Source organism: Astyanax mexicanus, chromosome 7, assembly GCF_023375975.1.
Source record: "Astyanax mexicanus isolate ESR-SI-001 chromosome 7, AstMex3_surface, whole genome shotgun sequence".
NCBI lineage: Eukaryota > Metazoa > Chordata > Actinopteri > Characiformes > Acestrorhamphidae > Astyanax > Astyanax mexicanus.
The window spans coordinates 56608780-56635719 of NC_064414.1; the positions used below are offsets into that span (position 1 = coordinate 56608780).

Genomic DNA, 26940 nt, shown 5'->3' on the forward strand with positions numbered 1-26940 from the left:
GAAACATCCAATTCTGGTCTAGTCTCCTCACTTCCCTTCTGTTCCCTTTGTTGCAACCATTTTAAAAACGAGCCAACTTGGGTTGTAACATATTGGGGGCTCCGGGATAATTTTTGGGAACAGAGAGTGTGGTGAGTAGACTAGTACTAACTGTTTGGTGGTAGCAGTAGTTTTTTTTTTGGTAGCTGTAGTTTGTTGGGATGGCTTTGTCTGGTTGTCTAGCTGCTTTTGTTCAAGCCCGTTCAGCAGATTTACTTAATGTCTGTAGGAAGGATGTTTTGTTGGAGTTAGCGCAGCACTTTGGTATTTAGTTTCTAAAAGTTTGGTAAAAAGGGAACTAAAAAGGATTGTGATGGAGGGTTTGGTAAACTTGAGTGTTTTAGCATCTAGTGTAGAAGGTGATACTACAGTAGCAAGTGCTACTTCTGTTTCTTCACCTATTTCTGAGAAGCCAGTTGCAGTTACTCCTGCTTCTCAACCAGTTGAGCCTCCTGTTGTGCAGGAGGTTGTCCAAACTTTAACTGGAACATGTACTACACTTCAACATTTTGATCCTTTTTCTCCTTGGAAACTGGGTCAGATAGTCGGCAGAAAGCTTTACTCAAGGTGAGGGTTGCACGGTTGCAGTTTGAATCTGAGGGGAAGCGTCAAAAGCTAGAGATGGAGAAAGAGCTTGCAGTTCTGTGTATGGACTTAGAAGTTGAGCGTGAGGTTCGCTTGCGAGAACAGGAGCTTGGGGTGAAGCGGTCCACTTCAAACTCAGTTGTACAGAAGGTTTCTTCTCTAGCAGTTGTAGAGCTAGCTGCTTCTGAGGCAATAGATGCCTCTAGCCAAACTCCATGTCCTTCTGCATCTTCTGAAACCCTCCCTTCATCTCTTAATTATTGCTTTAGATCCACCTTTTAGAGAAACTGAGGTAGACACATATTTTTGTGTTTTTGAGCGCATTTAGCTTTAAGTTGGCCTAAAGATTTGTGGACACTACTCCTACAATGAAAGTTGACTGGGAAAGCTCAGGATGTGTTACCCTCTTTGTCATTAAATGATAGCTTGGATTATGAAACAGTTAAGACTGCAGTGTTGAGAGCTTATGAGCTTGTACCTGAAGCCTATAGGCAGTGTTTTTGTAACTGTAGAAAGGGTTCTTCACAGAGATTTTTTTGAGTTTTCTAGGGAAAAGCTTCAGCTTTTTGATCAGTGGTGTGCTGCTAGTAAAGTGGACAATTATGATAAACTACGGGAGTTTATACCTTTTGGAGGTTTAAGACTTGTTTACCTGAGAGTGTTGTTGTTTATCTAAACGGGCGCCATGTAAAGTCTGTTTCTGAAGCTGCTGTTCTAGCTGATGAGTATGTGCTTACACACCGAAGTGTTTTTAAGCCGTTGAAGTATAAGTCAATAGAAGTGAAGGACAAAAGGCTGCAGAACAGCCTCAGCCTCATCAGTTCAAAGTTCCCACTCTCTTTTCACTTGGCCAAGCTGAGTGTTATTATTGCCAAAAGCCAGGGCATATAGCTGTTGATTGTTCAGCGTTAAAACGTAAACAAGAACGTTAAGCTGTTTCAGGTCAAGTCAGGAAAGGGGTAGCTTTTGTAAAAATTGTTGACCCTGTGTTGGATTACAGTGTTGGTGACTTGGTCAGTGATGAGTACAGGCCTCTTGTAAGTAAAGGATTTGTCTCTTTGGGAGATGAGCAGTGTCCAGTACAGATTTTGCGGGACACTGGGGCAGCCTTAACCTTGATGCTTGCTGATGTTTTGCCTTCTCAGCCAGAGCTTTCTTCTTGTGGGTCACATGCACAATGCCAAGGTATTGACATGTCCTACATGAAAGTTCCATTACATGAGGTTTATTTGAAGTCTGATTTAGCTTCGGGTCATTTTAGAGTGGGAGTCTGTTCAGCATTGCCTGTAAAGGGGGTACAGCTAATTCTAGGTAATGATATTGCTGGTGGCAGAGTGGTTCCTGTGCCAGAGCTTATAGATAAGCCTAGTCATAGTGGCTCAGTGCAACATTGTTCTGAAATTGAAAATCTTCCCATGTGTGCTGTTACTCGTGCTCAGTCTCAAAAGTATTCTGATGCACCTTCCCTTTCTGATACATTTTTAGCTAGAGATAACCCACTGAATGAATTTCCAGTTAAATTGACTCCAGTTAGTGAGCATACTGATGTCCAGAGGTCTGCTGGAAGTGATGCTTCAGTAAGTCGCTGACCCTAGTTTGGCTAAGTATTTGTCTTTGTCATCTACCAATGTACATGTAGACAAAAAGGTTGGCTTTTATTTTGAACAGGGTGTGTTGAGAAAGTGGACTCCACGTGAGAATGAATGTGTTGATGTGTGCCAAATAGTTGTTCCTTCTGACTACAGGCATCAGGTGTTGCAGCTAGCACACAATCATCCATGGTCTGGTTAAAGCAGGATGATGTTTGCCAAAGAACAGGCAAGCCAAATCAGGTGATTCCTTTGGCTCCACTGCATCCCATCCCAGCAGTTGGTGAACCGTTTGAGAGAGTTCTTGTTGACTGTGTTGGTCCGTTACCTTGTACTAAGTCTGGTAATCAGTTTTTATTAACAGTTATGTGTGCTGCAACTGGCTTTCCAGAAGCATTTCCACTTCGGAAAATAAGTGTACCCTCTGTGTTGAAGGCATTGACAAAGTTCTTTTCGATCTTTGGATTGCCTAAAATAATCCAGACCGATCAGGGCACTAATTTCATGTCTAGGGTGTTTTCTCAGGTCATGAAAACACTGCAGATAAAGCATGTTGTGTCCAGTCCATACCATCCTGAGAGTCAGGGCGCACTTGAGAGATTCCATCAGACTTTAAAGTCCATGTTACACAAGTACTGTCTGGATTCAGGTCGACAGTGGGATGATGGGGTACCTTTTGCACTTTTTGCTACTCAAGAAGCAGTCCAGGAGTCTCTGGGTTTTTCTCCAGCACAGCTTGTTTTTGGTCACTCAGTGAAAGGCCATTTCAGGAAAGGTCAGTTCCTGAAAGAGTCCTTCCTTTCAGACAAAAAGGAAGAAACTAATGTCTTAGACTGCGTGAGCAAGTTTAGGGAGCATTTACATGCTGCTTGTCATGCTGCAAAAACTGCTCTGTGCTCAGTTCAGGGAAAAATGAAACAGCGTTATGACAGGAAAGCTGTCCCACACCAGTTTCAACCAGGGGATAAAGTCATTTTTTTGCCATTGCTTGGGTCTTCATTGTCTGCAAAATTTTCTGGCCCATATGTAATTCAGCAGAAGCTAAGTGAGATAGATTATGTTGTTAAAACTCCAGACCGGAATCGTAAATCACGAGTCTGTCACATCAACATGTTAAAGTCCTATGTTGATAGAGAGGTCCCGGAGGTCGTAAGTAAGGACCATGTTAAAGTGTGTTTTTCAACGTTTGTCTACTGCTTCTTTAATTCTTAATCTTGATAAATGTGAGTTTGCACACGCTACAGTTACATACTTGGGGAAACAAGTAGGCCAGGGGCAAGTTTGTCCAGTTCACGCCAAGGTTCAAGCCATTGTAGAGTTCCCTGTACCTTTATCATGCCGTGCTCTTCGTCGCTTTTTGGGAATGGCTGGATACTATAGGTGTTTCTGTAAGAATTTTTCTTCTGTTGTTGAGCACCGTACCACCCTATTGAGTCCCAAGCAATCTTTTAAATGGTCTGCTGAATGTCAAGCTGCATTTGAGCATGTGAAGGCTTTGTTATGTTCTTCTCCTGTTCTAGCCTCTCCAGATTTTAAGAAGCCATTCAGCTTGGAGGTTGATGCTAGTGCTGTAGGTGCAGGAGCTGTACTGTTACAGCCAGATGATTTTGGAGTTGGTCACCCTCTGTGCTAGTTCTCAGTTGAGATATTCAACAATTGAGAAAGAAGCACTAGCTTTGTTACGGGCACTCCAACATTTTGAGGTGTACATTGATTCATGTGTGTCACCTGTAAAGGTATACACTGACCATAACCCCTTAGTTTTCCTGTCACGCATGTGTAATTCCAATCAGCGTTTGATGCGTTGGGCTTTATGTATGCAGGAATTTAATCTAGACATCATCCATAAGAAGGGCTCAGAGAACATTTTTGCTGACGGCCTCGAGCAGACTGCACTTGATGGTGCATGATACTTTCCTTTAGAACTTGTTTTGGGAAGTTCTATCTTTTGTGGGGGGGTGTTAAGTGCAAGTTTAGCCCTAGGGTGCTGGATATGTTCTGTGTGCTCTCCCTCTCTGTGTGTTTTTGCATGTTTCTCTGCAGGTTGCAGTCCACCTGACCTTCATGGGAGGAGCCATGGGCTATAAAACCTGCAGTCACCACCAAGATGGCGGCTAGAGCTCACACAGGAAGTGGGGCCTATTGTGTGTGCTTCTGGTTCCCCTGCTACCCCCACCACTGCCATGTGCTTGATTCTGAGTGTTTGTTCTTGCAGTCATTCCTTGGGGAATGTCTTTCAGTCCTTTCTTTGATCACTTGTGTAGCAAATCTCAGTTTGAGCCGTACAAACTTATACCACTTTGAGGAGTCCAACAGGTAAGGTTAAGGCGCCTGATACATTTCCATCATGTAGCTGTGTTTGTGTATAGATACACTAGGTTAGCAGGCGGGTGCCTCTTTTGTACTTATGTTGTTAGTTTAAGAAGTATTCTTTGTTTTCTTTGTTCTTTTGTTTAGTATAAATAGTTTAGATTAAGTTTATGTTTTGTTTGTTTCTTTCCTTTGGCACCGTCACCGTTGGCTCCTCTTAGGCCTTAAAACTCTTAGGCCATAGTATTATTAAAGATTGATGTTTGGCAGTTTAAAAATAAATTACTGATTATGAAACATCTAATTCTGGTCTAGTCTCCTCACTTCCCTTCTCTTCCCTTTGTTGCAACCATTTTAAAAACGAGCCAACTTGGGTTGTAACACATGCCATCTATGTGTTGAGACAGTGAGACTTTGTCTGTTTCTACAATAAATCTTTTATTGTGGAGATTATGTAAATATTTGAATGTGTGTTTTTAACTTAAATTATATAAGTTAGTATTGTATAAATGAAGTAATTGTAATTAGGTAATATTGTATGCAGAAATGAAGTAAAGTTTACTAAAAGAAAGGAATGACTGAAGTTCAGTTCACTTATTTACTCTGTGTAACATTTAAGTCTTGAAACCGAGTTGAAGTTACTTAAATTAATCTGAAATTAAATTTACTTAAAAAAAGCAAATGCAGAAAGTTGGGAAACTTTTTAAAGTAAATTTTACTCATCATTTTTCAGTGTACAGCTCAGAACTGTAGTTAAACAGCTCAGGTTAAACTCTTTAACCTTCATTCAGGCTCGGGCTCGTAATGAGAGTTTACGGGTCGGACCGGGTCGGGCTCGGGTAGAGTCCAGCTGGAGATTCTGGGCCTGATGTGAACTCTAGTCCACGTGCACTTCGTCTAAACACACCTAAAGTGAGCGTTACTAACAGCTTTTAGGTGTGATGTTGTGGTTTCTCAAGTGCATCGTTTGAGGTGTATCTTTAGAAGCAGCTGTAGGCGTGATATCACACTTTCTCTCATTTACATATTTCCCAAAGCAGCTTTTTGGCTTTAGAGATAAATGGAGATCAGCAGCACAGACTGATCACTGTTTAATACTTCTATTAAACTAAAAGCATTAAACACTAAATATCATCACAAGCATCACTGATAGCTGAACTCATTTCTCATATTTATTACATTTTACAACAGTAGTAGTAAAGTCCTGGAGATTTGTCGTACTGAAGAACCTCATTTTCAGCTGTTATAGTTGCAACATGGCCCACCATAACAGCTGTTATTTTTGGGAAAAATAAAAGGATTTTATGACTCTTGACAGTTGTGGCCTTAATGTATCAAAAGTTGAGTTGGACTGATGTAAAATCTCTACTTACTAAAAACTGTACTTAAAAAAAGTAATGCTTTACACAAAAAATCTGTTTTAATGTTCTTCCTACTAAAATTGTCAGTTTTAATGTTATATATCTTAATAAAAAACTAGTTTTAAATGTCTAATTACTAAAAAAGCTTAGTTTTAATGCTTTAAAACGTATTAAATGTGTTCTGTTTTAATGCTCTACTTCTTAAAAATAGTTTTAATGATCTTTTTACTTAGGGGTCTCAGTTGTAATGCTTTACTCAGTAAAATGCTTAGTTTTTACTCTCTTGCTCCCTTACCTATTACTAAAGATAGGTAGGTAGGTAGGTAGGTAGGTAGGTAGGTAGATACTGTACACTGTTACACAATACAGTAGAAACAAACAATAAGTGTAGTACAATAAGAGAGCACAGTGAGTGATATAAGACTCTAAAACTATAAAATAAAAATTCTAAAACTGAGACTTTAAAATATATACATAAATATATAAATACAAAAAGCTATACAAAGTGTGGAAGTAAGTAGTCGTAGATATGAAGTAGTGCAGTAAAATAATAATTTAAGTGTAGGAGATAGTGTAGCGCAATATGATGCAAATTCACTACAGAATAGAAAAGACAGCTGGACACCACGGTCTGATAAAACATCAGCAGGAGCTTCCGACAGATGTTAAAAGACCAGGAAGTAGAGCCGGCTCTGCCCCTTCCTGTACAGGAAGTCAGTGTTGGTCCAGCCTGTCATCCAGATGCAGTCCGAGATACCTGTAGGTCTTCACATCAACTCCCACAATAGATACTGGCTGTGTGGGTGGCCTGACCCTGCGGAAGTCCACCACCATCTCCTTGGTCTTGGAGGTGTTTAGCAGCAGGTTGTTCCTATTGCACCACGCCACAAAGTCTTCCACAAGATGTCTGTACTCCTCCTCCTTTCCTTCCCGTATACATGCCACAATGGCAGTGTCGTCCGAAAACTTCTGCATGTGGCATGTCTCAGAGTTGTACTGGAAGTCTGAGGTGTAGAGTGTAAAGATAAATAGGGAGAGCACAGTCCCCTGTGGTGCTCCTGTGCTGCAGACCACAGTCTCTGATGTACAGTTCTTCAGCTTGACATACTGAGGTCTGTCAGTGAGGTAGTCTGTGATCCAGGAGACCAAATATGGATCCACCTGCATCCCCACCAGCTTGTCTTTCAGAAGGAGAGGCTGAATGGTGTTGAAAGCACTGGAAAAATCAAAGAACATGACTCTCACAGTGCTGCTTCCTCTGTCCAGATGAGAGTGGGTCCGGTGGAGAAAGTACAGTATGGCATCATCCCCCCCACTTTCTCTCTGTAGGCGAATTGTAAGGGGTCCATTGCATGTTGAACCTGGGGTCTGAGGTGGTGTAGAAGCAGACGTAGTGTGCACAGTGTGGGGACCCTCCCCAAACGCAGACTCAGGTTGAAGATGTGCTGCAGGGGAGCCCCCAGCTCAGCTGCACAGGACTTTAGTAGTCTGGGACACACTTTGTCCGGCCCAGCTGCCTTTCTTGGGTGGATCCTCTAACCTCTAACCTGGTCAGTAGTGAAGGTTTGCAGGGGGGGGCTACAGTGGTGCTGGTGGTCAGGGCAGCTGAGTGTAGGGATGAGGGGGGAGCGGGGGCTGAGTTGCTTGATGAGATGAGGGGGGGGGGGGGGGGTGAAGGAGGTGTCAGCCAGAGCTGTAGGGTCTTGAACAGGGCAGTCAAACCGGTTGTAGAAGGTGTTGAACTCATTGGCTCTCTCTACTTCACCAACTGCAGCACTGTCCAGTCTCTGCTTACACCCAGTGATTGTCTTCATTCCATTCCATACCTCCCTCATGTCATTTTCTCTCAGCTTCTGCTCCACCTTCTTCCTGTAGGACTCCTTGGCCTCTCGCAAATGGACTTTGAGCTCCCTCTGTACGCTCCTAAGCTCCTCCTGGTTGTTATCTTTAAAGGCCCTCTTCTTCTTGTTTAGAAGGCCTTTAACATTGCTGGTAATCCAGGGCTTGTTGTTAGCAAAACAACGCACAGTTTTCACAGGAACAACAATGTCCATGGAAAAGTTAATGTAGTCAGTCATGCAGTGTGTAATCCCCTCAATGTCCTCCCCGTATGGCTCCTGCAATACACTCCATTCAGTGGACTCAAAACAGTCCCTGAGAGCTGCCTCAGCACCAGGAGACCATTTCCTGAAGGAGCGTGTAGATGCAGGTTGCCTACTGACCTGGGGCTTGTACTGAGGTTGCAGGTAGATCAGGTTGTGGTCAGATTTTCCCAGAGGGGTGTGGCGGAGTATGCATCCTTTAGGTTGGAGTAAAGGAGATCAATAGTTCTATTCTTCCTGGTGGGACAGTTCACATACTGGTGAAAAGCAGGGAGCACTGAGTCCAGTGTGACGTTGTGAAAGTCCCCTGAGATGGCAACGAAAGCTTCAGGATGCTGTGTCTGAAGTCTCGCAATGGTTGCGTGAATGACATCACACGCGGTCTCGGCATCAGCACGAGGATGGATGTAAACACAAACAACAATGGCGTGGGAAAGCTCTCTGGACATGTAGTAGGGTCGGAGACTCACCGCCAACAGTTCAACATCCCGACAGCAGATGATCTCCTTCACAGTTACATGTCCTGGGTTACACCATCTGATGTTCACAAACAGCACAAGCCCCCCACCTTTGTTTTTTCCGCTTCGTTTGGGGTCTCTGTCCGCTCTTACGGTGGTGAAGCCGGGAATATCCACGTTAGCATCCGGTATGTTGCTGGTTAGCCACGTTTCTGTGAAGCATAAAATGCTACACTCCCGATACAGCTGGTTACTAACTAGTGCCGCTAGTTCATCCGTCTTGTTGGTCAGAGCGTTCACATTCCCCATCACCACGGAAGGAATAGATGGTTTAAACCTCTAGCGTTTCTCCATGCGCTTAGCCTTTAGCTTCGCTCCAGCTCTACACCCGCGATAGGGTCGGCGCAGCTCTGCCAGGATGCGATGCGTCTGGCCGGCGTGTTCCTTTGTTCGCAGCGCCAGCAACTCTTCCCTCGTGTAAACAAGGTTACTTCCCCACGCGCTCGCGAAAGTGGATTACATGTCCATAGGACATACAAGTAATCACTAAACTAGGGATAAAAGAGTCTAAAAAACAAAGTAAAGAAAGGAAAAAGGCTAAAAAACAAATACACAAAAGACGGAGCTACTGGAAAGGCTGCCGCTCAGTACGGTGCTGGAAGTGTAAAGAAGCCCAGTTTGAATGCTTAATTTAATATGAAAGCTCAGATTGAATGTTTTAACATTGTACTCATTAAAACAACGCTCTGCACACAGAAAAATCTGGTTTAATGTTCTACCTAATGAAAAAGTTCAGTTTTAATGTTCTACTTACTAAAACAAGTTCAGTTTTTATGCTGTACATTAAAAAAACTCAGTTTTAAATCTCTAGTTCCTAATAAAGACTTTTAATTTTAATACTCTATTTACTGAAAAGGTTTTAATGCTCTACTCATTTTAAAAAGTTCTGTTTTAATGCTCTACTTACTAAAAAAGTTCATGGCTTTAATGTTATACTTACTACAGTGCTGTTTTAACTTACTAAAATACTGTGGGGTTTAAATCAGGCTCGGGCTCATAATGGCAGTTTATAATGCGGGTCGGGTCGAGTCAGGCTGGATTTGTTGGGTCTGATCTAAACTGTAATATAAAAGCATCCACAGTAAATTAGTTTCTGCTTATAGATGCTTTTATGTTCCTGCATACGGAGTTCATTTAAGTAATTAGTTTTTTATACTAAATGAAGGAATGTTGCACACAGACAAAACACGCCTGAATTTCCTCATTAATACAACCAAAACTCAAGATTCACGATTCAAAGAGTTTATTGTCATGTGCACAGTGAGAAACAAATTTCCTCACACAATTAAAATTCTTTCTTTGCTCCTCGCCAAGTATACTGCATAAAGATAAAAGTATAAAATATACAATAAACAAATAAATAAACTACCTAAATATAAATATTTAATTGGTGTTGAATAAATATATTCACATATACATATGAGCTGTACAAACCGCAGATGATTACATAGAAAAAAAGAGAAGGAGCCAGGACATATAGGGGGAGTGGCCATTGCCAAGAGGGGGAGGGACATGACAGAGGGGGCGTGGACATTACATAGAGGGGGAGGAGTCAGTGCTGAAAGGGGGAGGGGCCATACAGCACAGAATGGATATAAAAGACTGTGGAGCTGCTGCATCCAGATCATCTGCAGACGGCGGTTCTGTGAGATTCCTGAATACAGCAGCAGCTCCTGAGGAAGATTTCATCTCAACTCTGAAAATGAGCAAAGAAGGTAAGAACAGACATAACTCTCAATTAAATATCTCATCATTTATCATTTATTCTCATTACTGCATTTGAATGGAGATATCTTATTTTAAGTAAATCAAGCTCTGGGTCTGCTTATGTTATAATGTGATTTTTTTTCTGTTTGAATATGGAGTAAATTTTGTGCCAAAAGTTTTATACAAAAAAATAAAATCTGCAATCAAAATGTTGAAAATCAAAAGCAAAAATTGTATGTTGCAAATTCAAAAGAGAAAAAATATAGAGCAAATATATCTTTTTAAATATAGTTGGTTTCTTTATTGTCTTTTGCAGTTATTTGAAAATTATTTCCGTGTGGATTTTACCAGTCTTTACTTTTATTTTTGTGTTTTTAAAATATATTTCTTTTAAAGACTTTTGCTTTTGGAATCTCTGGTTTGCTTCTGCTTCATTTTTTTGCTTCTAAGTTTTGGCACTCTGTTAACGGGTGGGCGGGGCCGACAAGAAGGTGATTTATGGCGTCATTTTACTGCCAAAAGTCGAGAGCAAAGTTTTTGAATGCAAGAGTCTATTCCATGCAGCGCTCACGGAATTTATTTGCTCGCGTGTAAAATATAGGTGTGCTCACACAGATTTACCATGCTCTCTCTCAGATTAACTCTCCTCTTGTACGAATCTGCGCGCGCTCTCGGATATATCACCCTCATGTGCTATTTGGCTGTTGCTCGCGCTCAAATTCCTCCTGTGTGCTCGCGGAGCGGTCCCTGCTCGAGCTCGGAGCTTTTCACTGCAACAAAGCTGCCAAAAGTCTCCAGCCAATCAGACGTGGCAACAGGATTTGACCAATTAAAATCCTAATGCCGCTTGCTCTGCATTCTCATTGGTTGAAAAAACTGCAACGAAATCCCCCGCCATTCTGCCCCCTGTAACTTCTACTGTAACGTTGATTTTTAAATAATTTTAAGCAAGGATATTATAATGTATTATTTCAGAGCAACATATTTCAGCTATTGATGTAAAATGCTTTGTAGTTTATATTTAAGACATATATGTGCAGTCTCTCTATATGAGCAAGATCTCCTAAAAATAATAACAAACTATTATTAATATCCTTGCTTAAAATTATTTAAAAATCAACGTTTACTTAATAAATTCCAAATTAAATAAAAAAATATTTTTGTATTGTTTGTACTATTACATTACCAGCTAAGAGCTAGATAACAGATTGGCAGTCTCAATAGAGCTGGAATGAATTTCGGAATACCATAATATATATAGCAACATATACTAATATATATATAATTATATATTATTTGATTTCTCAATAATTTTAAGCAAGGATATTAATACTAGTTTGTATTATTATTATTATTATTATTATTATTATTATTATTATTATTATTATTAGGAGATCTTAGACTGCACATATATGTCTTAAAAACTTTGCTCTCGACTTTTGGCAGTAAAATGACGCCATAGTGATTCCCTTAAATTTCCATTGGTCAGCTGGTTTTGGACTTTTACAATTAAATTAAATTAAACGTTATGTTTAATGTCATATTTATTCTATAAACAAGTGTTTTACTCCATTAAAAAGCTCACGTTAGCACGGTGTGCTAAATATTCACACGCAAAGTAGATAACTAGCTAACTCACTAGCACACTGACTAGGTAACTCACTAGCACACTGACTGGCTAACTCACTAGCTCACTGACTAGGTAACTAGCTAACTCACAAACTAGCTTACTCACAAACTAGCTAACTCACTAGCTCACTGACTAGGTAACTCACTAGCTCACTGACTGGGTAACTCACTAGCTCACTGACTAGGTAACTAGCTAACTCACAAACTAGCTTACTCACAAACTAGCTAACTCACTAGCTCACTGACTAGGTAACTCACTAGCTCACTGACTAGGTAACTAGCTAACTCACAAACTAGCTTACTCACAAACTAGCTAACTCACTAGCTCACTCACTAGGTAACTAGCTAACTCACTAACTAGCTAACTCACAAACTAGCTAACTCACTAGCTCACTGACTAGGTAACTCACTAGCTCACTCACTAGCTCACTGACTAGGTAACTCACTAGCTCACTAACTAGCTAACTCACTAGCACACTGACTAGGTAATTCCCTAGCTCACTGACTAGGTAACTAGCTAACTCACAAACTAGCTTACTCACAAACTAGCTAACTCACTAGCTCACTCACTAGGTAACTAGCTAACTCACTAACTAGCTAACTCACTAACTAGCTAACTCACTAGCACACTGACTAGGTAACTAGCTAACTCACAAACTAGCTTACTCACTAGCTCACTTACTAGGTAAGTAGCTAGCTCACCGACTATGTAACTCACTAGCTCACTAACTAGCTAACTCACTAGCACACTGACTAGGTAATTCCCTAGCTCACTGACTAGCTAACTCACTAGCACACTGACTAGGTAATTCCCTAGCTCACTGACTAGGTAACTCACTAGCTCACTGACTAGGTAACTCACTAGCTAACTCACTAGCACACTGACTGTAACTCACTAACTAGCTAACTCACTAGCACACTGACTAGGTAACTCACTAGCTCACTGAGGGGTAATTCACTAGCTTACTGACTAGCTAAGTCACTAGCTTACTGACTAGCTAACTCACTAGCTCACTGACTAGCTAACTCACTACCTCACTGACTAGCTAACTCACTAGCTCACTAACTATGTAACTCACTAGCTCACTGACTATGTAACTCACTAGCTCACTGACTATGTAATTCACTAGCACACTGACTAGGTAACTCACTAGCTCACTGACTAGCTAAGTCACTACCTCACTGACTAGCTAACTCACTAGCTCACTGACTATGTAACTCACTAGCTCACTGACTAGGTAACTCACTAGCTAACTCACTAGCACACTGACTGTAACTCACTAACTAGCTAACTCACTAGCACACTGACTAGGTAACTCACTAGCTCACTGAGGGGTAATTCACTAGCTTACTGACTAGCTAAGTCACTAGCTTACTGACTAGCTAACTCACTAGCTCACTGACTAGCTAACTCACTACCTCACTGACTAGCTAACTCACTAGCTCACTGACTATGTAACTCACTAGCTCACTGACTATGTAACTCACTAGCTCACTGACTATGTAATTCACTAGCTCACTGACTAGGTAATTCACTAACTTATTGACTAGGTAATTCACTAGCTCACTGACTAGGTAGTTCACTAGCTTACTGACTAGCTAAGTCACTAGCTCACTGACTAGGTAATTCACTAGCTCACTGACTAGGTAACTCACTAGCTCACTGACTATGTAATTCACTAGCACACTGACTAGGTAACTCACTAGCTCACTGAATAACTAAGTCACTAGCTCACTGACTAGGTAATTCACTAGCTCACTGACTAACTAAGTCACTAGCTCACTGACTAGGTAATTCACTAGCTCACTGACTAGCTAAGTCACTAGCTCACTGACTAGGTAATTCACTAGCTTACTGACTAGCTAAGTCACTAGCTCACTGACTAGCTAAGTCACTAGCTCACTGACTAGGTAACTCACTAGCTCACTGACTAGCTAAGTCACTAGCTCACTGACTAGCTAAGTCACTAGCTCACTGACTAGGTAATTCACTAGCTTACTGACTAGCTAAGTCACTAGCTTACTGACTAGCTAAGTCACTAGCTCACTGACTAGGTAATTCACTAGCTTACTGACTAGCTAAGTCACTAGCTCACTGACTAGCTAACTCACTAGCTCACTGACTAGGTAACTCACTAGCTCACTGACTAGCTTCCCCTAAAATGAAAAAAAAAAAGTGATTAAATATATACTATTGTGTGTACATGTCACTGATTAAATATGGGCTACACCGCGCTTAACTTAGTTCAGAATCAGCTTTCCTCTCACTCGTTCCCGCAGCTTCACAACGCTGCTTTAAACAGTGCACAGACTTCAATAGCGGAGCAAAGCGCGCGGCCAAACCAGGCGAGTCATTGGATAAATGCTGGGCTTTGTCCGCCCTTCGGACACTCAGCGTCTCTGGGGGTCTATGGAGCAGTGGGCTGGCCTCGGCCGCCCGGACGCTCAGCTTCTACATGATGATTGGATGATCTGTCTGAGGCGGAGTCCCTTTTTGATTGACAGCGAAATGAGCGAATCAGCGATCTCTGGGTTTAAACATGTGCACTGGGAGCATTATAATTCTGTTCTGAGTTGAACCGGAGACTTTCCTAATCCTTATAGCGGCATTTTCTTTATTAAAAACGACTAGCGACAAATCCAGCTTCTATTTCAGATGCTTTTCTGTAGCTGCTTGTGTTTGGAGACTGACTTCTATCACTCTTTATGACCTCTATCACTCTTTCTGACTTCTATCATTCTTTTCTATCGCAGTTTCTGCACTCACAGACGGACACACTTCACACTAGCCTCGCTCTACTCATACTCAACTATCATACTGTGCACGCGAATATTTAGCACACTTCGCTAATGTGAGCTTTTTAAAGTGAAACACTTGCTTAGAGAAAAACAGAACAATAAATATAAAGTGTATATGAAATGTAATTGTAAAAGTTAAATTAATTAAGAGATTAATTTAGCTTGGATATACAGTTAGCATGGCCAGTTAGCTGCTAGCCATCTCCATTAACACCAGCAGTCGTTTGCCTAGCTAGCACTGAACCGACAGCTGCATTCCAGTGTTGTAAAGGTATTAAACTACAGACTGGAGTGAAGTAGAGTCATAATACACATATCCTATAAAACAAACACTAACCAGCACAAACACACCCATCTCTTATTAAAAACAGAGATTAATTTAGTTCAGAAATACAGTTAGCATCACCAGTTAGCCATCTCCATTAAGATCTGCAGTCTGTTAGCCTAGCTAGCACTGAGCCATCATCGGTCCGGTGTTCCGGTGTTGTGAAGATAATCGGTAACTAACTAAAATGAACTAAATCCATAATCCACATCTAATATCAAACCACAGATCCTCCCCACTCTAACCAGCACTAATAAATCAATCTGTTATTCATAAACACAAAACATGGATTAATTCAGCTCAGAACACAGTTAGCCGGTTAGCAATTAGCCATTGCAGCTAATCCACTATCAGCTAGGTGTCATAAAAAGTCATTAGATCAGCTTGTAGACTTACACTTGTAAACCAAGAACAATAAAGAAAATCTATTTTATTTAGTTTTGACCGTACTAAGTACGTTTTAATATTTAAATCAAAATATGATAAAATATCTAAATTAATCATTGCATTTAGTTTTAAGTGTTTTAAGCAGGTCTGGTATAGATTATTACAGCAGTGCAAAACATTTCAACTAATATAAAAATGTCTTAGAGAGTAGTTTTTTCTTTCAGATGTATTTGAGTAACTGCTGGCATGTGTGACTTAAAAAAAAAAAGTTATTTAAATGACAAAAGGTGCATCAAACTATATACAATTAGTCTTGGGCCATGGAGAATAATCCATAAGATATTGAGCTATAAGAGATTGGGTTTGAAGCCTATAAAACACAAAAGCACTTTTACATTTTATTTTTATTTCATTTATCTGGAGAGATTTAATCTGAAATTTAAGATCAGTAAAGCACTTTAAACACCAACATATTTTCCGTATATTACCTTTCTTCTAGAATTGTGCTTCAAATATAGAACTTTATGCTGAACAGATTGTTTTACAAGTCAATATTGCCTAGATGGACAGCACTAAAAAAAGTAAACATGTAAAACTGCAGTGTTAAAAGCAATGTAGTTGAATATTTGGGTGCACCTAACACTTGTGCTGGTGCAACCAGTGCAAAAATGCAATCCAGAGTAAAGTAACCAAGTATATTTAAAATATATATATATTTTTCTCTTTTAAATTTGCAACATACAATTTTTCCTTTTGATGTTTAAAATTTTGATTGCAGATTTTTTTTTTACGTAAAACTTTTGAAGGAAAGGGAAAATTATCACAGTCGATGTCAGAAACTCATAAATGGTTACAGTATTTTACTTATTGAGGTTATTTCAGCCAAACAACTGTTACTGTATATAACAACGACCTGGGCAGAAACTGGCATCTTATCTCATAGCAAGCCCAGGACTCGTAGCTTCTCCTCCTTCTCCTTAGGAAAAATAGGAAGAATATCAAATAAAAATGAATAAAATACCTGCTAGTACAAAGGATAAAAATGGTTTTCATCATTTAATACATTATAAACCTTACAGCGATTTAGTGATTAACGGCTAAAATATTCAACCTGTTTTTATAAATGAAGAAAGATAAAAAATGACTAGTGATCAATGTCTGTGCAAGATTTAAAAACATATACAGCTCTGGAAAAATGAAAAGATCACTTCAGTTTCTGTATCAGTCTCTCTGATTTTGCTATTTATAGGTTTATGTTTGAATAAAATGAACATTGTTTTCAGAAAATGAGAAATGGCTGAAATAACAAAAAAGATGCAGATGAGTTTTCTGACCTCAAATAATGCAAATATAACAAGTTCATATTCATAAAGAGAGTTCAGAAATTGTGGAATAACCCTGTTTTTTAATCACAGTTTTTTAATGCATCTTGGCATCATGTTCTCCTCCACCAGTCTTACACACTGCTTTTGGATAACTTTATGCTGCTTTACTCCTGGTGCAAAATTTCAAGCAGTTCAGTTTGGTGGTTTGATGGCTTGTGATCATCCATTTTCCTCTTGATTAAATTCCAGAGGTTTTTAATTTGGTAAAATGAAAGAAACTCATCGTTTTTAAGTGGCCTCTTATTATTTTCCAGAGCTGTATATATCACAGGTTTGTCAGGCAGTATCTCAGAGTGTAATGGTGTACTTGTACTTTAACAGTGAAGCATGAGGAAGTGAGGATTGTGCTGGTTGGAAAGACTGGAGTAGGGAAGAGTGCTACAGGAAACACAATCCTGGGAAAGGAAGTCTTTGAGTCTCAATTATCTCTTGTCTCTGTGACAAAAGTCTGCGAGGGAGCCGAAGCGACGGTGGACGGTAGACGCGTGGCCGTCATCGACACTCCGGGCATATTTGACAACACATTTACTTACAAACAAATTAAGGAAAAGTGCCCGTCTGCTTCTGCTTCAGTGCCTGAAGTGATTCTGGTGATCTTAAAGCTCGGCAGATTCACTGATAAAGATAAAGGAATTGTGCAGAAAATTACCGAAATCTTTGGAGAAGCTGCATTAAAACACACCATGGTGCTCTTCACCCACGGTGGCCGGCTTAAAGAAGGTCAAAACATCTGTGAAATTATTGGTGAAAATCCTGATCTGGAGAAAGTGGTTAAGTCCTTTAGTGGACGCTACCACACCTTCAACAACGTAGATAAAGTTCCCGCCCAGGTTCCAGATCTGTTTAAGAAAATAAATGAAGTGATTGCTCTGCATTAGGCTGAGAGAGCGATCTGAGAGGAACAGGTTCAGGAAACTCAGGAAACACAACCTGAAACCAGCCATAGCTTTGCATATTTTCAACTCATTAGTTAGAGCTTTAGCCATGAGCGCTAATCACAATTCAGCCATTTCTGAGTACTCAATGTTTAAGTTCTAAAATTGTCAAATGTCACATTTTTTTAAAAGATTTGTTCAATTCCAGACCTATGAAGGTTTTTTTATATAGCTGCATCCTCTAAAGGCTAATGCTAACCTAAAAAAAAGAAGACCAAGTTGGACTGAATAAACGGGGAGAATTAATTACTTTGATATTACAGCTACTGATGCGTGAACGTACAGCTCTGAAAAAAAAGAGAGACCACATAAAAATAGTGAGTTTCTTTGATTTTACCAAATTGAAAATCTCTGAAACATAATCAAGCTGAACTGCTTGAATTTGTGAATCAAAGTTATCCAAAAGCAGTGTGTAAGACTGATGGAGGAGAAAATGAAGCCAAGATGCATGAAAAAAAACTGTGATTAATAACCAACCATGGTTATTCCACCAAATATTGATTTCTGAACTCTTAAAACTTTATTATGAATATGAACTCGTTTTATTTGCATTGTTTGAGGTCTGAAAGATCTGCATCTTTTTTGTTATTTCAGTCATTTCTCATTTTCTGTAAATAAATGCTCTAAATGAGAATATTTTTATTTGGAATTTGGGAGAAATGTTGTTCATTTTACTCAAACATAAACCTAGAAATAGCAAAATCAGAGCTGTATGTACAGTAGATTAAGGTGGATTGTGTTATTAGGATTGTGCTAAAATGTGTATTTTCTGACAAATCTGTAAAGCATTTGTAAAACCCTGGAATGTATGAAAAATGTACTAACTTGAACTTTGGAATAATTGGAACAATGAATTTTTCTGACATGACAATATGAATGTGAAACTTAAACGATGCAAAAGTGAAAAGTTTAAATGATGTTTTGAACAAATTATAATCCAATAAATTTTCTTTCCTGTTTTAACGTAATTCTCCTTATGTTCATTATTTACATTTAGATATTGACATTATCTGGTGGTGTGTTTTATTTATAAACTGTTACAAAGAGAAATATCCAGAGCAAATGAGATATTGAGACCAATGCTTTTCAGGAATGAAGGAACCACTGAAGCTGGTGTTACTGGGCTACAAGAATATGGGCAAGAGTGCAACGTCTAACACCATCCTGGGCTGTGATAAATTTATTTCTGGGATTGGAAGGTCCAACACGACGCGGAATGCAGTCGATCACACCGGAGAGGTGGACGATAGAGAGGTGATGGTGGTGGACACTCCGGCCATGTACGACAGTGGTCTAAACGATCACTTGTTGAAAGAAGAGCTGAAGAACGCCCTGATCTGCTGTGATCCAGGACCCCATGTCTTTCTCTTCGTCGTTGCTCTGGGAAATATGTCAGAGAAGCATGGTGAGATACTGAAAAAAGTGAATAAGACGTTGCGTTCAGATGTTAGCTCCTTCTCCATGGTGCTCTTCACTAATGGTGACAGTCTGAAGCCAGGAGATAAGCTAGATAATATTATTAAAATGGATCAGGGCTTGAAGGAACTGATTGAGAGTTGTGGGGGGCGTTACAAGGTGTTCAACAATAAAGACAAGGAAAAAAAACAGGTCAAAGAGCTTCTAGCTCAGATTGATGATGAGATGAAGAAGAGAAGCCCTGAGAATTTGCATTACACAAGTCCTATCACCAAGGAAAAGATCACCTGGGTAACTAAATACTGTACTCTTCATACCCTGGCGCTCGTGGGGGGTTCAGCCGTTATGATGCTCAGCAAGAGTTCTGCTCTTGCAAAAGTGGTGGAGCAGCTCGGCCTCAATGATGCGGTCATGGCGTTCGATTTCGACTACGTCATGCAAACCGTAGAGTCGGTTGTGGGCCTGTTCTGAAGAGGTTTTAGAGAGAGGGCGATCACTGTGGGGAATTGTACGGGGAAATTTGAGCGTAGTGAATGTAACCAGGTCTATTTGTGGGTACTGGGTAGGTCTCAGGGTAGTGGTTGAGTCTTGGAATGGTTGAGATGACATCGTTAGGTACTTCTTCCCCTACACTCCTTTTACAGTATATATATGCTTCCATTCCCTTATATCATTAAGCAGTGCGACATCAGTTATCATCAACATGCAGATGATACGCTCAGCCTAGATTTTTTTAGGGCCTTTAGAGAACTTTTGCTGTAGTAAAACATGATAAAAAGTTCTTATCTTTGATGAATAGCTCACCTCCGCTCTCCCACAGCATTCAGAGATCCAGAAATTTTAACAGTTTATCCAACAAACACCCTTCAGACTGGGTGATACGGGGCATAATTTACCCTGATAAATCACTTTTTACACCGTTATAAAGCTCAAAGTAGCTCCACACCTCCTTACTAGAATCCGAGAGGAGAGTCCTGACATTTAAAACGAGGCATTAATAACTTAAAAAGTGCAGAAGAAGATTATTAATATGTGCGCCACTATATTTGTATTGATCATGTCATAGACATATATATATATATATATATATATATATATATATATATATATATATATATATATAGACTAGCTTAGCAGCCGGTGCCAGGAGGCAGACTATGCAGAGTCTATGTATATATATATATATATATATATATATATATATATATTTCTATGTATGTAATTATCAGTACAGTGATGGCGCTCGGAGCTGAAGCTAGTATTGTTATAGGATGTAAACAGGGTTTTTAATTAGCTTCTTCTGCACTTTTTAAATTATTAATGCCTCGTTTCAAATGTCAGGGATAACGGTGTAAAAATTGATTTATCAGGGTAAATTATGCTCAACAAAAAAAAAAACATAATAATAAATAAAAAAAAACTAAAAAAAATGCTTTTTCAGCCAATAATATTTACTTCTAGTGCTTCTAAAATATTTATACGAGGCATGAAATCAAATAGCATTTGAATAATTAAAACATTTTTGAGCAAGTCTTTCTCCTAAAATAACTTTTTATAACAAGTGAAACAGGAAATAAAAATAAATAAATCTGAGTAAAAAAACAACAGAAAATAGGCTGGGGTTCAAATGAAATGGGCATTTTTACTTAAAATAGCATTTTCATAGGAGTATTTTTTTATGTTTACATGTCTCTTATCTTATCCTCTCAAAAAAAAAATAATGTGCAATTTTGCTTCTCTGTTTATATGTGTATATTTTATAATGACTGCATATGTTTTCTTAGTTTTCTGATCTATTTATTCTCACTCTAGTCACTTTATTGTTTTTTGTTCTTGTAGTTTTGTTTTCTCAGTTCTGTTTTTTTTTTGTTTTAGGTTATCCTACTCCTGTTTTTTTTCTTTTTAGTTTACTCTGTTTTGTTTATTTAATCTTTATCTGCTCCTACAGTCAGTGTGGAGCTTCTTTCACCTTCATTATTTTCTGTACTGTACCTTTTTGAATAATTTCACACAACAGCAAAGTGTGTCATTAAAATCCTGTTCTAATAATCTACTGTTAATTTAACTTTTAAACTGCTTTGAAATTATAATAATGATAATACGCGTCTCTGTAAGTGAAGCATGCTGAAGTAAAGTCAGAAATCTTCTGAATATATATTTTTATCTTATAGTGATGAAACAAAATAAAATAAATTCCTTAAAGACAATATTGTTTGATTCTTTACGTCACATTTATTCAACAGTTCAGTGTGTAAGTTTTGGCATTTTATAAAATTGTGTCGCTGAATATCAGAGAAGGCAGACAGGAAGATGTAAGTGCAGGTAAAGAAATATTTATTATAAATAAATAAACAAAGAAACAAAGAAACAAACGAGAGACGAGGAGAATAAACTAGGAACTAAAACAAGACAGCAATAAGAAGAAATTAACAAGAAATAAACAAGAAATAAGAAGAACTAAACAAGAATAAACAAGAAATAAGAAGGAATAAACAAGAAATAAACAAGAAATAAGAAGAAATAAACAAGGAATAAACAAGAAATAAGAAGAAATAAACAAGGAATAAACAACTTTAAGAATACATCCTGGATCCTGGATGAATTGGGAAGAGATTCTCCTGAAACAAAGAAAAGCCCGACAGATACGAGTGATTTTACTGCACATCTCACATTAAATCATCATTAAAAAAACATCCAAACATCTTAATCTGTCAGTAGAGAAAAAAAAAAACTCACTGCATGAATATTAGGGAATCTGCAGGAAAAAAAAGACTTAAATTCATTTAACTAAAAACAAGATCTTACTTCTTAAAATGTGAATTAATATGTATTAAATCCGTCTCCTGCAGCTCTTAAAAATGTTACTATAATCAGATTTGTCCAGCAGGTGGCAGGAGTATCCAACATATCTGAGCCCTATACACAACATAATTACACAGATCTGTATTCCACAGCAGTTTATTCTAATCAGGGTTCCTGTAGGATCTTCCCCAGAGCCGAGACTCTGCCCTGCTCTGGGCTGGATAGAGCAGGTGATATGAGTGGGAGGAGCTTATAAGGAAGAGTAAAAAGAAAAATACAGATGTTAAAAGTATTTACCCAGATTTCTTGTGTTTTTGCTTTTTTCATGCGTACAATTTTTCAGATTAACAAACAAACTTTAATATCAGACAAATATCACCTGAATATTGTTGAGTCATTGTCCTGCTGCAGAACCCATGTACACCCAAGTATGCCTATTGCATCTATTAAAGCAAGTTGTCCAGCAGCTCAAGACCATCACCCAGGGCTGGACTGGTAATCTGGCGTACCGGGCATTTTCCCGGTGGGCCGACAGTCCTCAGGGGCCGGTGCTGTTTAGATCAGGCCCCCAGCTTTTCCCTTCCAAATCGTACCCCCAGAAGTGTGCTGCTGAGGGATGAGAAGACCTTTTGAGCAAAGCTATCCATTCACTTCCATTCATTTCGGGGTGTCTTTGAACCAATAATAAATGTATTTCCAAGCTGTTTTCGATTATGACACGGCCCATGTTCTTTTCTACAAAGAACGGATTTTCTGCAATTTGATCCATAAGATTAATAATCTGTTCATAGGTTTAGAAAATAACATTTTTATACAACTATGCTAACGAGGAAGTAAAAAGACAGCAACCCAAAATACCGTGCTGTAATGTTTGGAGATGTTGCTCCTCTTAATTTAAAAGTACAGAGCTGATTGAATTAGAGCAGGGTCAAAGTAACCTCTTAAAATCCTTGAATCCTTGTGAGTACACTGTACATGATTGGCTGACATTAAGTTCTAGGAAGATGCTGCATACGTGTACTGGTTGGGAGTACACTGTACCTGATTGGCTGATGTGTGTATTTGTTGGGTGCTAGCTGAGTGTAAAGACATTAGAGAGCTGCTGTGTAAGTATAACTTAATTTATTTAATCAATGAATCGACAAGCCTGACCTGAGAATCTGCAGTTTACAGTGTGAACTCTTCAGTCCAGCAGAGAGCAGCTCCACTCCTGAATCCTGCAGGTCATTACTACTGAGGTCCAGCTCTATCAGAGAGTTTTTCCGTTTTCACACATTTGTCCTCCAAGATTACATGAAGAGAGTCTGAAAAAATTCTAATATAATAATAATATTTTATATATATAGCGCCTTTCCTAATAACTCAAAGCACTTAACAACACAGCCATGGACAAAAGGCATAGTGAATAAAGATAAGCATTCATACAAGCACTTACACATAACAGTGCAAGTATTTATATATATATATATATGTATATATATATATATAATATGTCATTTTTATTTTGGCTACTGTCCGGTGTTGTCATTATGCAATATAATCCCTGAACATATATAATTTATTAATGCTTTTCTTACATCAAAGACATTGTTAAAAGTGATTTTAAGAAACCTTGTACATATTTTCTTGTAATAACTGTATCAACAGGTAAGGACTACACTCTCTTATCCAAAATAATAGACATTCCTGTTTTAATAACACATTTTGTGTTTATCAAAACATAATGAACTTAACATATTAATTTTAAACAATCCACATTTTATTTCTCCAGTATGTTACATCAAGTAAACAAACATTATGCTTTAGAATGTACATTTTTTGTCTTAGACAACCTTATGAACAATTAAATAAAATGTTGATAATATCTGATGTCATTCTGAGCTAAGGTAGAATTTATATAATAACAAAGAGTGCCTCATGATTGGCTAATGTGTGTATATGTTGGATGCTGGCTGAGTGTAAAGGATTGTGTAAAGTGCTGATTGTAAAGACATTAAGTTCTAGAAAGCTGCTGCATGTAATTGCAACTTCATTCATTTATTCAGTGAAGTGACAAACACTGACCTGAGAATCTGCAGTTTACAGTGTGAACTCTTCAGTCCAGCAGAGAGCAGCTCCACTCCTGAATCCTGCAGGCCATTGTTACTGAGGTCCAGCTCTATCAGAGAGTTTTTCAGTTTTCTGTCCTCCAAGATTACATGAAGAGAGTCTGAAAAAATAAGCGAATAAATATAATAATTTGCAATAAACTTACAAAGTGATACGTGAATGAAGCAGTAGAAAAATAATTACTTAATTTTCAATTAAGATATTTATTAAATAACACAATCTATTGTTTAACTCTATTTAGATGTTCTGCTTAAGTTATTACCCAGACTGCTATTCGTTTTGTGACAGTGTGTGGGCTTATTGGGGGCTGTTCTGTACCTGCACAAATCTTCCAGGTTTACAGATCACCTTCCCCCACTCAGACTCAACATGTCCTCATATGTAAATGTTAAAGATATTTTATCAACTTAATTATTTATCTCTTTAGAAATGTGTGTATACAGTGTACAGACTATAGGTTGACAATGAAAGAACACTGTTTATGTAAAGAATGGAACTGGTTAATAATCATCAATTTTGTTCCAGTTACATATTCCACTCATTTTGTTTTGGCTTTTATCATGTGTTCTCAGTAAACAATATAATTCCTGAACATATATAATCCATTAATGCTATTCATACATCAAAGCCCTTGTTAAAAGTGATATTAAGAAACTTTGTACATATTTTATTGTATTAACTTTCAACAGGAGAAAACTACACACTACATTATTAAAAAAATAGACATCCCTGTTCAAATAACACATTTTATATTTATCTAAACATAATGAATTTAACATAATAATTTTAAACAATCCACATTGTGTTTTTCTCTAATCTGTTACATCAAGCAAACAAACAGTATGCTTTAGAATGTGCTTTAGAATGTGCAATTAGTCTTAGATTAGTCTTAGACATTTATAAATGATTTACTTAAATGTTAATATCAAATGTTATTCTAAGCTAAAGCAGTATTTTAAGAATAAAAACAAAGAGTCCCTCAGAATGAGGAACTCTTAGGTTTCTGGTTGAGAGTACACTGTACATGATTGGCTGATGTGTGTATCTTTGGGTGCTAGCTGAGTGTAAAGACATTAGGTTCTAGAAAGCTGCTTCATTCATTTATTCAGTGAAGTGATACACACTGACCTGAGAATCTGCAGTTTACAGTGTGAACTCTTTAGTCCAGCAGAGAGCAGTTTGACTCCTGAATCCTGCAGGTCATTGTTACTGAGTTCCAGCTCTATCAGAGAGTTTTTCAGTTTTAAAACTGATCCCAGACTTTTACATATCTGTCCTCCAAGATTACATAATGAGAGTCTGAAAAAATCAATAAATATAATAATTTACAATAAACTTATGATTATTGATTAAAAAATAATCATTACTTCATTTTCAATACAGAATACATATTAAAATTACACAATCTTTTGTTTAACTCTATTTAGATGATTGGCTTAAGTTATTACCCAGACTGCTATGGGCATGTGACAGTGTGTGGTCTTATTGGGGGCTGTTCTGTACCTGCACAAATCTTCCAGGTTTACAGATCACCTTCCCCCACTCAGACTCAATATGTTCTCATGTATAAACATTAAGAATATTTTTCACAAGTTCAGATCTTTATCTCTTTAGAAATGTGTGTATACAGTGTACAGACTGTAGACTGGCAATGAAAGAACACTGTTTATGTAAAGATGAGAACTGATTAATAATCATCAATTCTGTTCCAGTTACATATTCCACTCATTTTTACTTTGGCTTTTATCCTGTGTTCTCAGTATGAAATATAATCACTGAACATGTATAATTAATTAATGCTTTTCATACAATAAAGCCATTGTTAAAAGTGATTTTAAGAAACTATGTACATATTTCTTGTAATAACTGTATCAACAGGAGAATACTACACACTGTTATACAAAATAATAGACATCCATGTTCATCTAAACATAATGAATTTAACATAATAATTTTAAACAATCCACATTGTGTTTTTCTCTAATCTGTTACATCAAGCAAACAACAGTATGCTTTTGAATGTTCTTTAGAATATACAATTAGTCTTAGATGATATTTATAAATGATTTACTTAAATGTTAATATCAAATGTTATTCTAAGCTAAAGCAATAATGTGATAATGAAAGAATGAGGTAAAGAAAGACCCCCTTTAGAATAAGGCACTCTTAGGTTTCTGGTTGGGAGTACACTGTACATGATTGGCTGATGTGTATACATGTTGGGTGCTAGCTGAGTGTAAAGACACTGCTCAAAAAAATAAAGGGAACACTCATATAACACATCCTAGATCTGAATGAATGAAATATTCTCATTGAATACTTTGTTCTGAACAAAGTTGAATGTGCTGACAACAAAATCACACAAAAATCATCAATGGAAATCAAATTTATTAACCAATGGAGGCCTGGATTTGGAGCCACACACAAAATGAAAGTGAAAAAACACACTACAGGCTGATCCAACTTTAATGTAATGTCCTTAAAACAGGTCAAAATGAGGCTCAGTATTGTGTGTGGCCTCCACGTGCCAGTATGACCTCCCTACAACGCCTGGGCATGCTCCTGATGAAGTAGCAGATGGTCTCCTGAGGCATCTCCTCCCAGACCTGGACTAAAGCATCCGCCAACTCCTGGACAGTCTGTGGTGCAACGTGACGTTGGTGGATGGAGCGGGACATGATGTCCCAGATGTGCTCAATCGGATTCAGGTCTGGGGAACGGGCGGGCCAGTCCATAGCTTCAATGCCTTCATCTTGCAGGAACTGCTGACACACTCCAGCCACATGAGGTCTAGCATTGTCCTGCATTAGGAGGAACCCAGGGCCAACCGCACCAGCATATGGTCTCACAAGGGGTCTGAGGATCTCATCTCGGTACCTAATGGCAGTCAGGCTACCTCTGGTGAGCACATGGAGGGCTGTGCGGCCCTCCAAAGAAATGCC

At 38.4% G+C, this 26940-nt stretch overlaps 1 protein-coding gene and 1 long non-coding RNA gene across 2 annotated transcripts; one reads left to right on the top strand and one right to left on the bottom strand.

Annotated features, from left to right (window-relative positions):
- The first annotated feature begins 10092 nt into the window (after positions 1-10092).
- On the top strand, positions 10093-20176 carry LOC111196648 (GTPase IMAP family member 2). Its single transcript, XM_022685986.2, has 2 exons — positions 10093-10219; positions 18762-20176. Exons 1-2 carry the CDS (start codon positions 10093-10095, stop codon positions 19556-19558), a joined length of 924 nt encoding a protein of 307 aa, XP_022541707.2. The 3' UTR covers positions 19559-20176.
- Positions 20177-21656: 1480 nt separating this feature from the next.
- LOC125802942 (uncharacterized) lies at positions 21657-24095 on the bottom strand. Its single transcript, XR_007439984.1, has 3 exons — positions 23954-24095; positions 23042-23204; positions 21657-22498 (listed from the first exon to the last, which is right to left on the bottom strand). It is a non-coding gene; the product is annotated as an uncharacterized LOC125802942 (long non-coding RNA).
- Positions 24096-26940: the final 2845 nt, after the last annotated feature.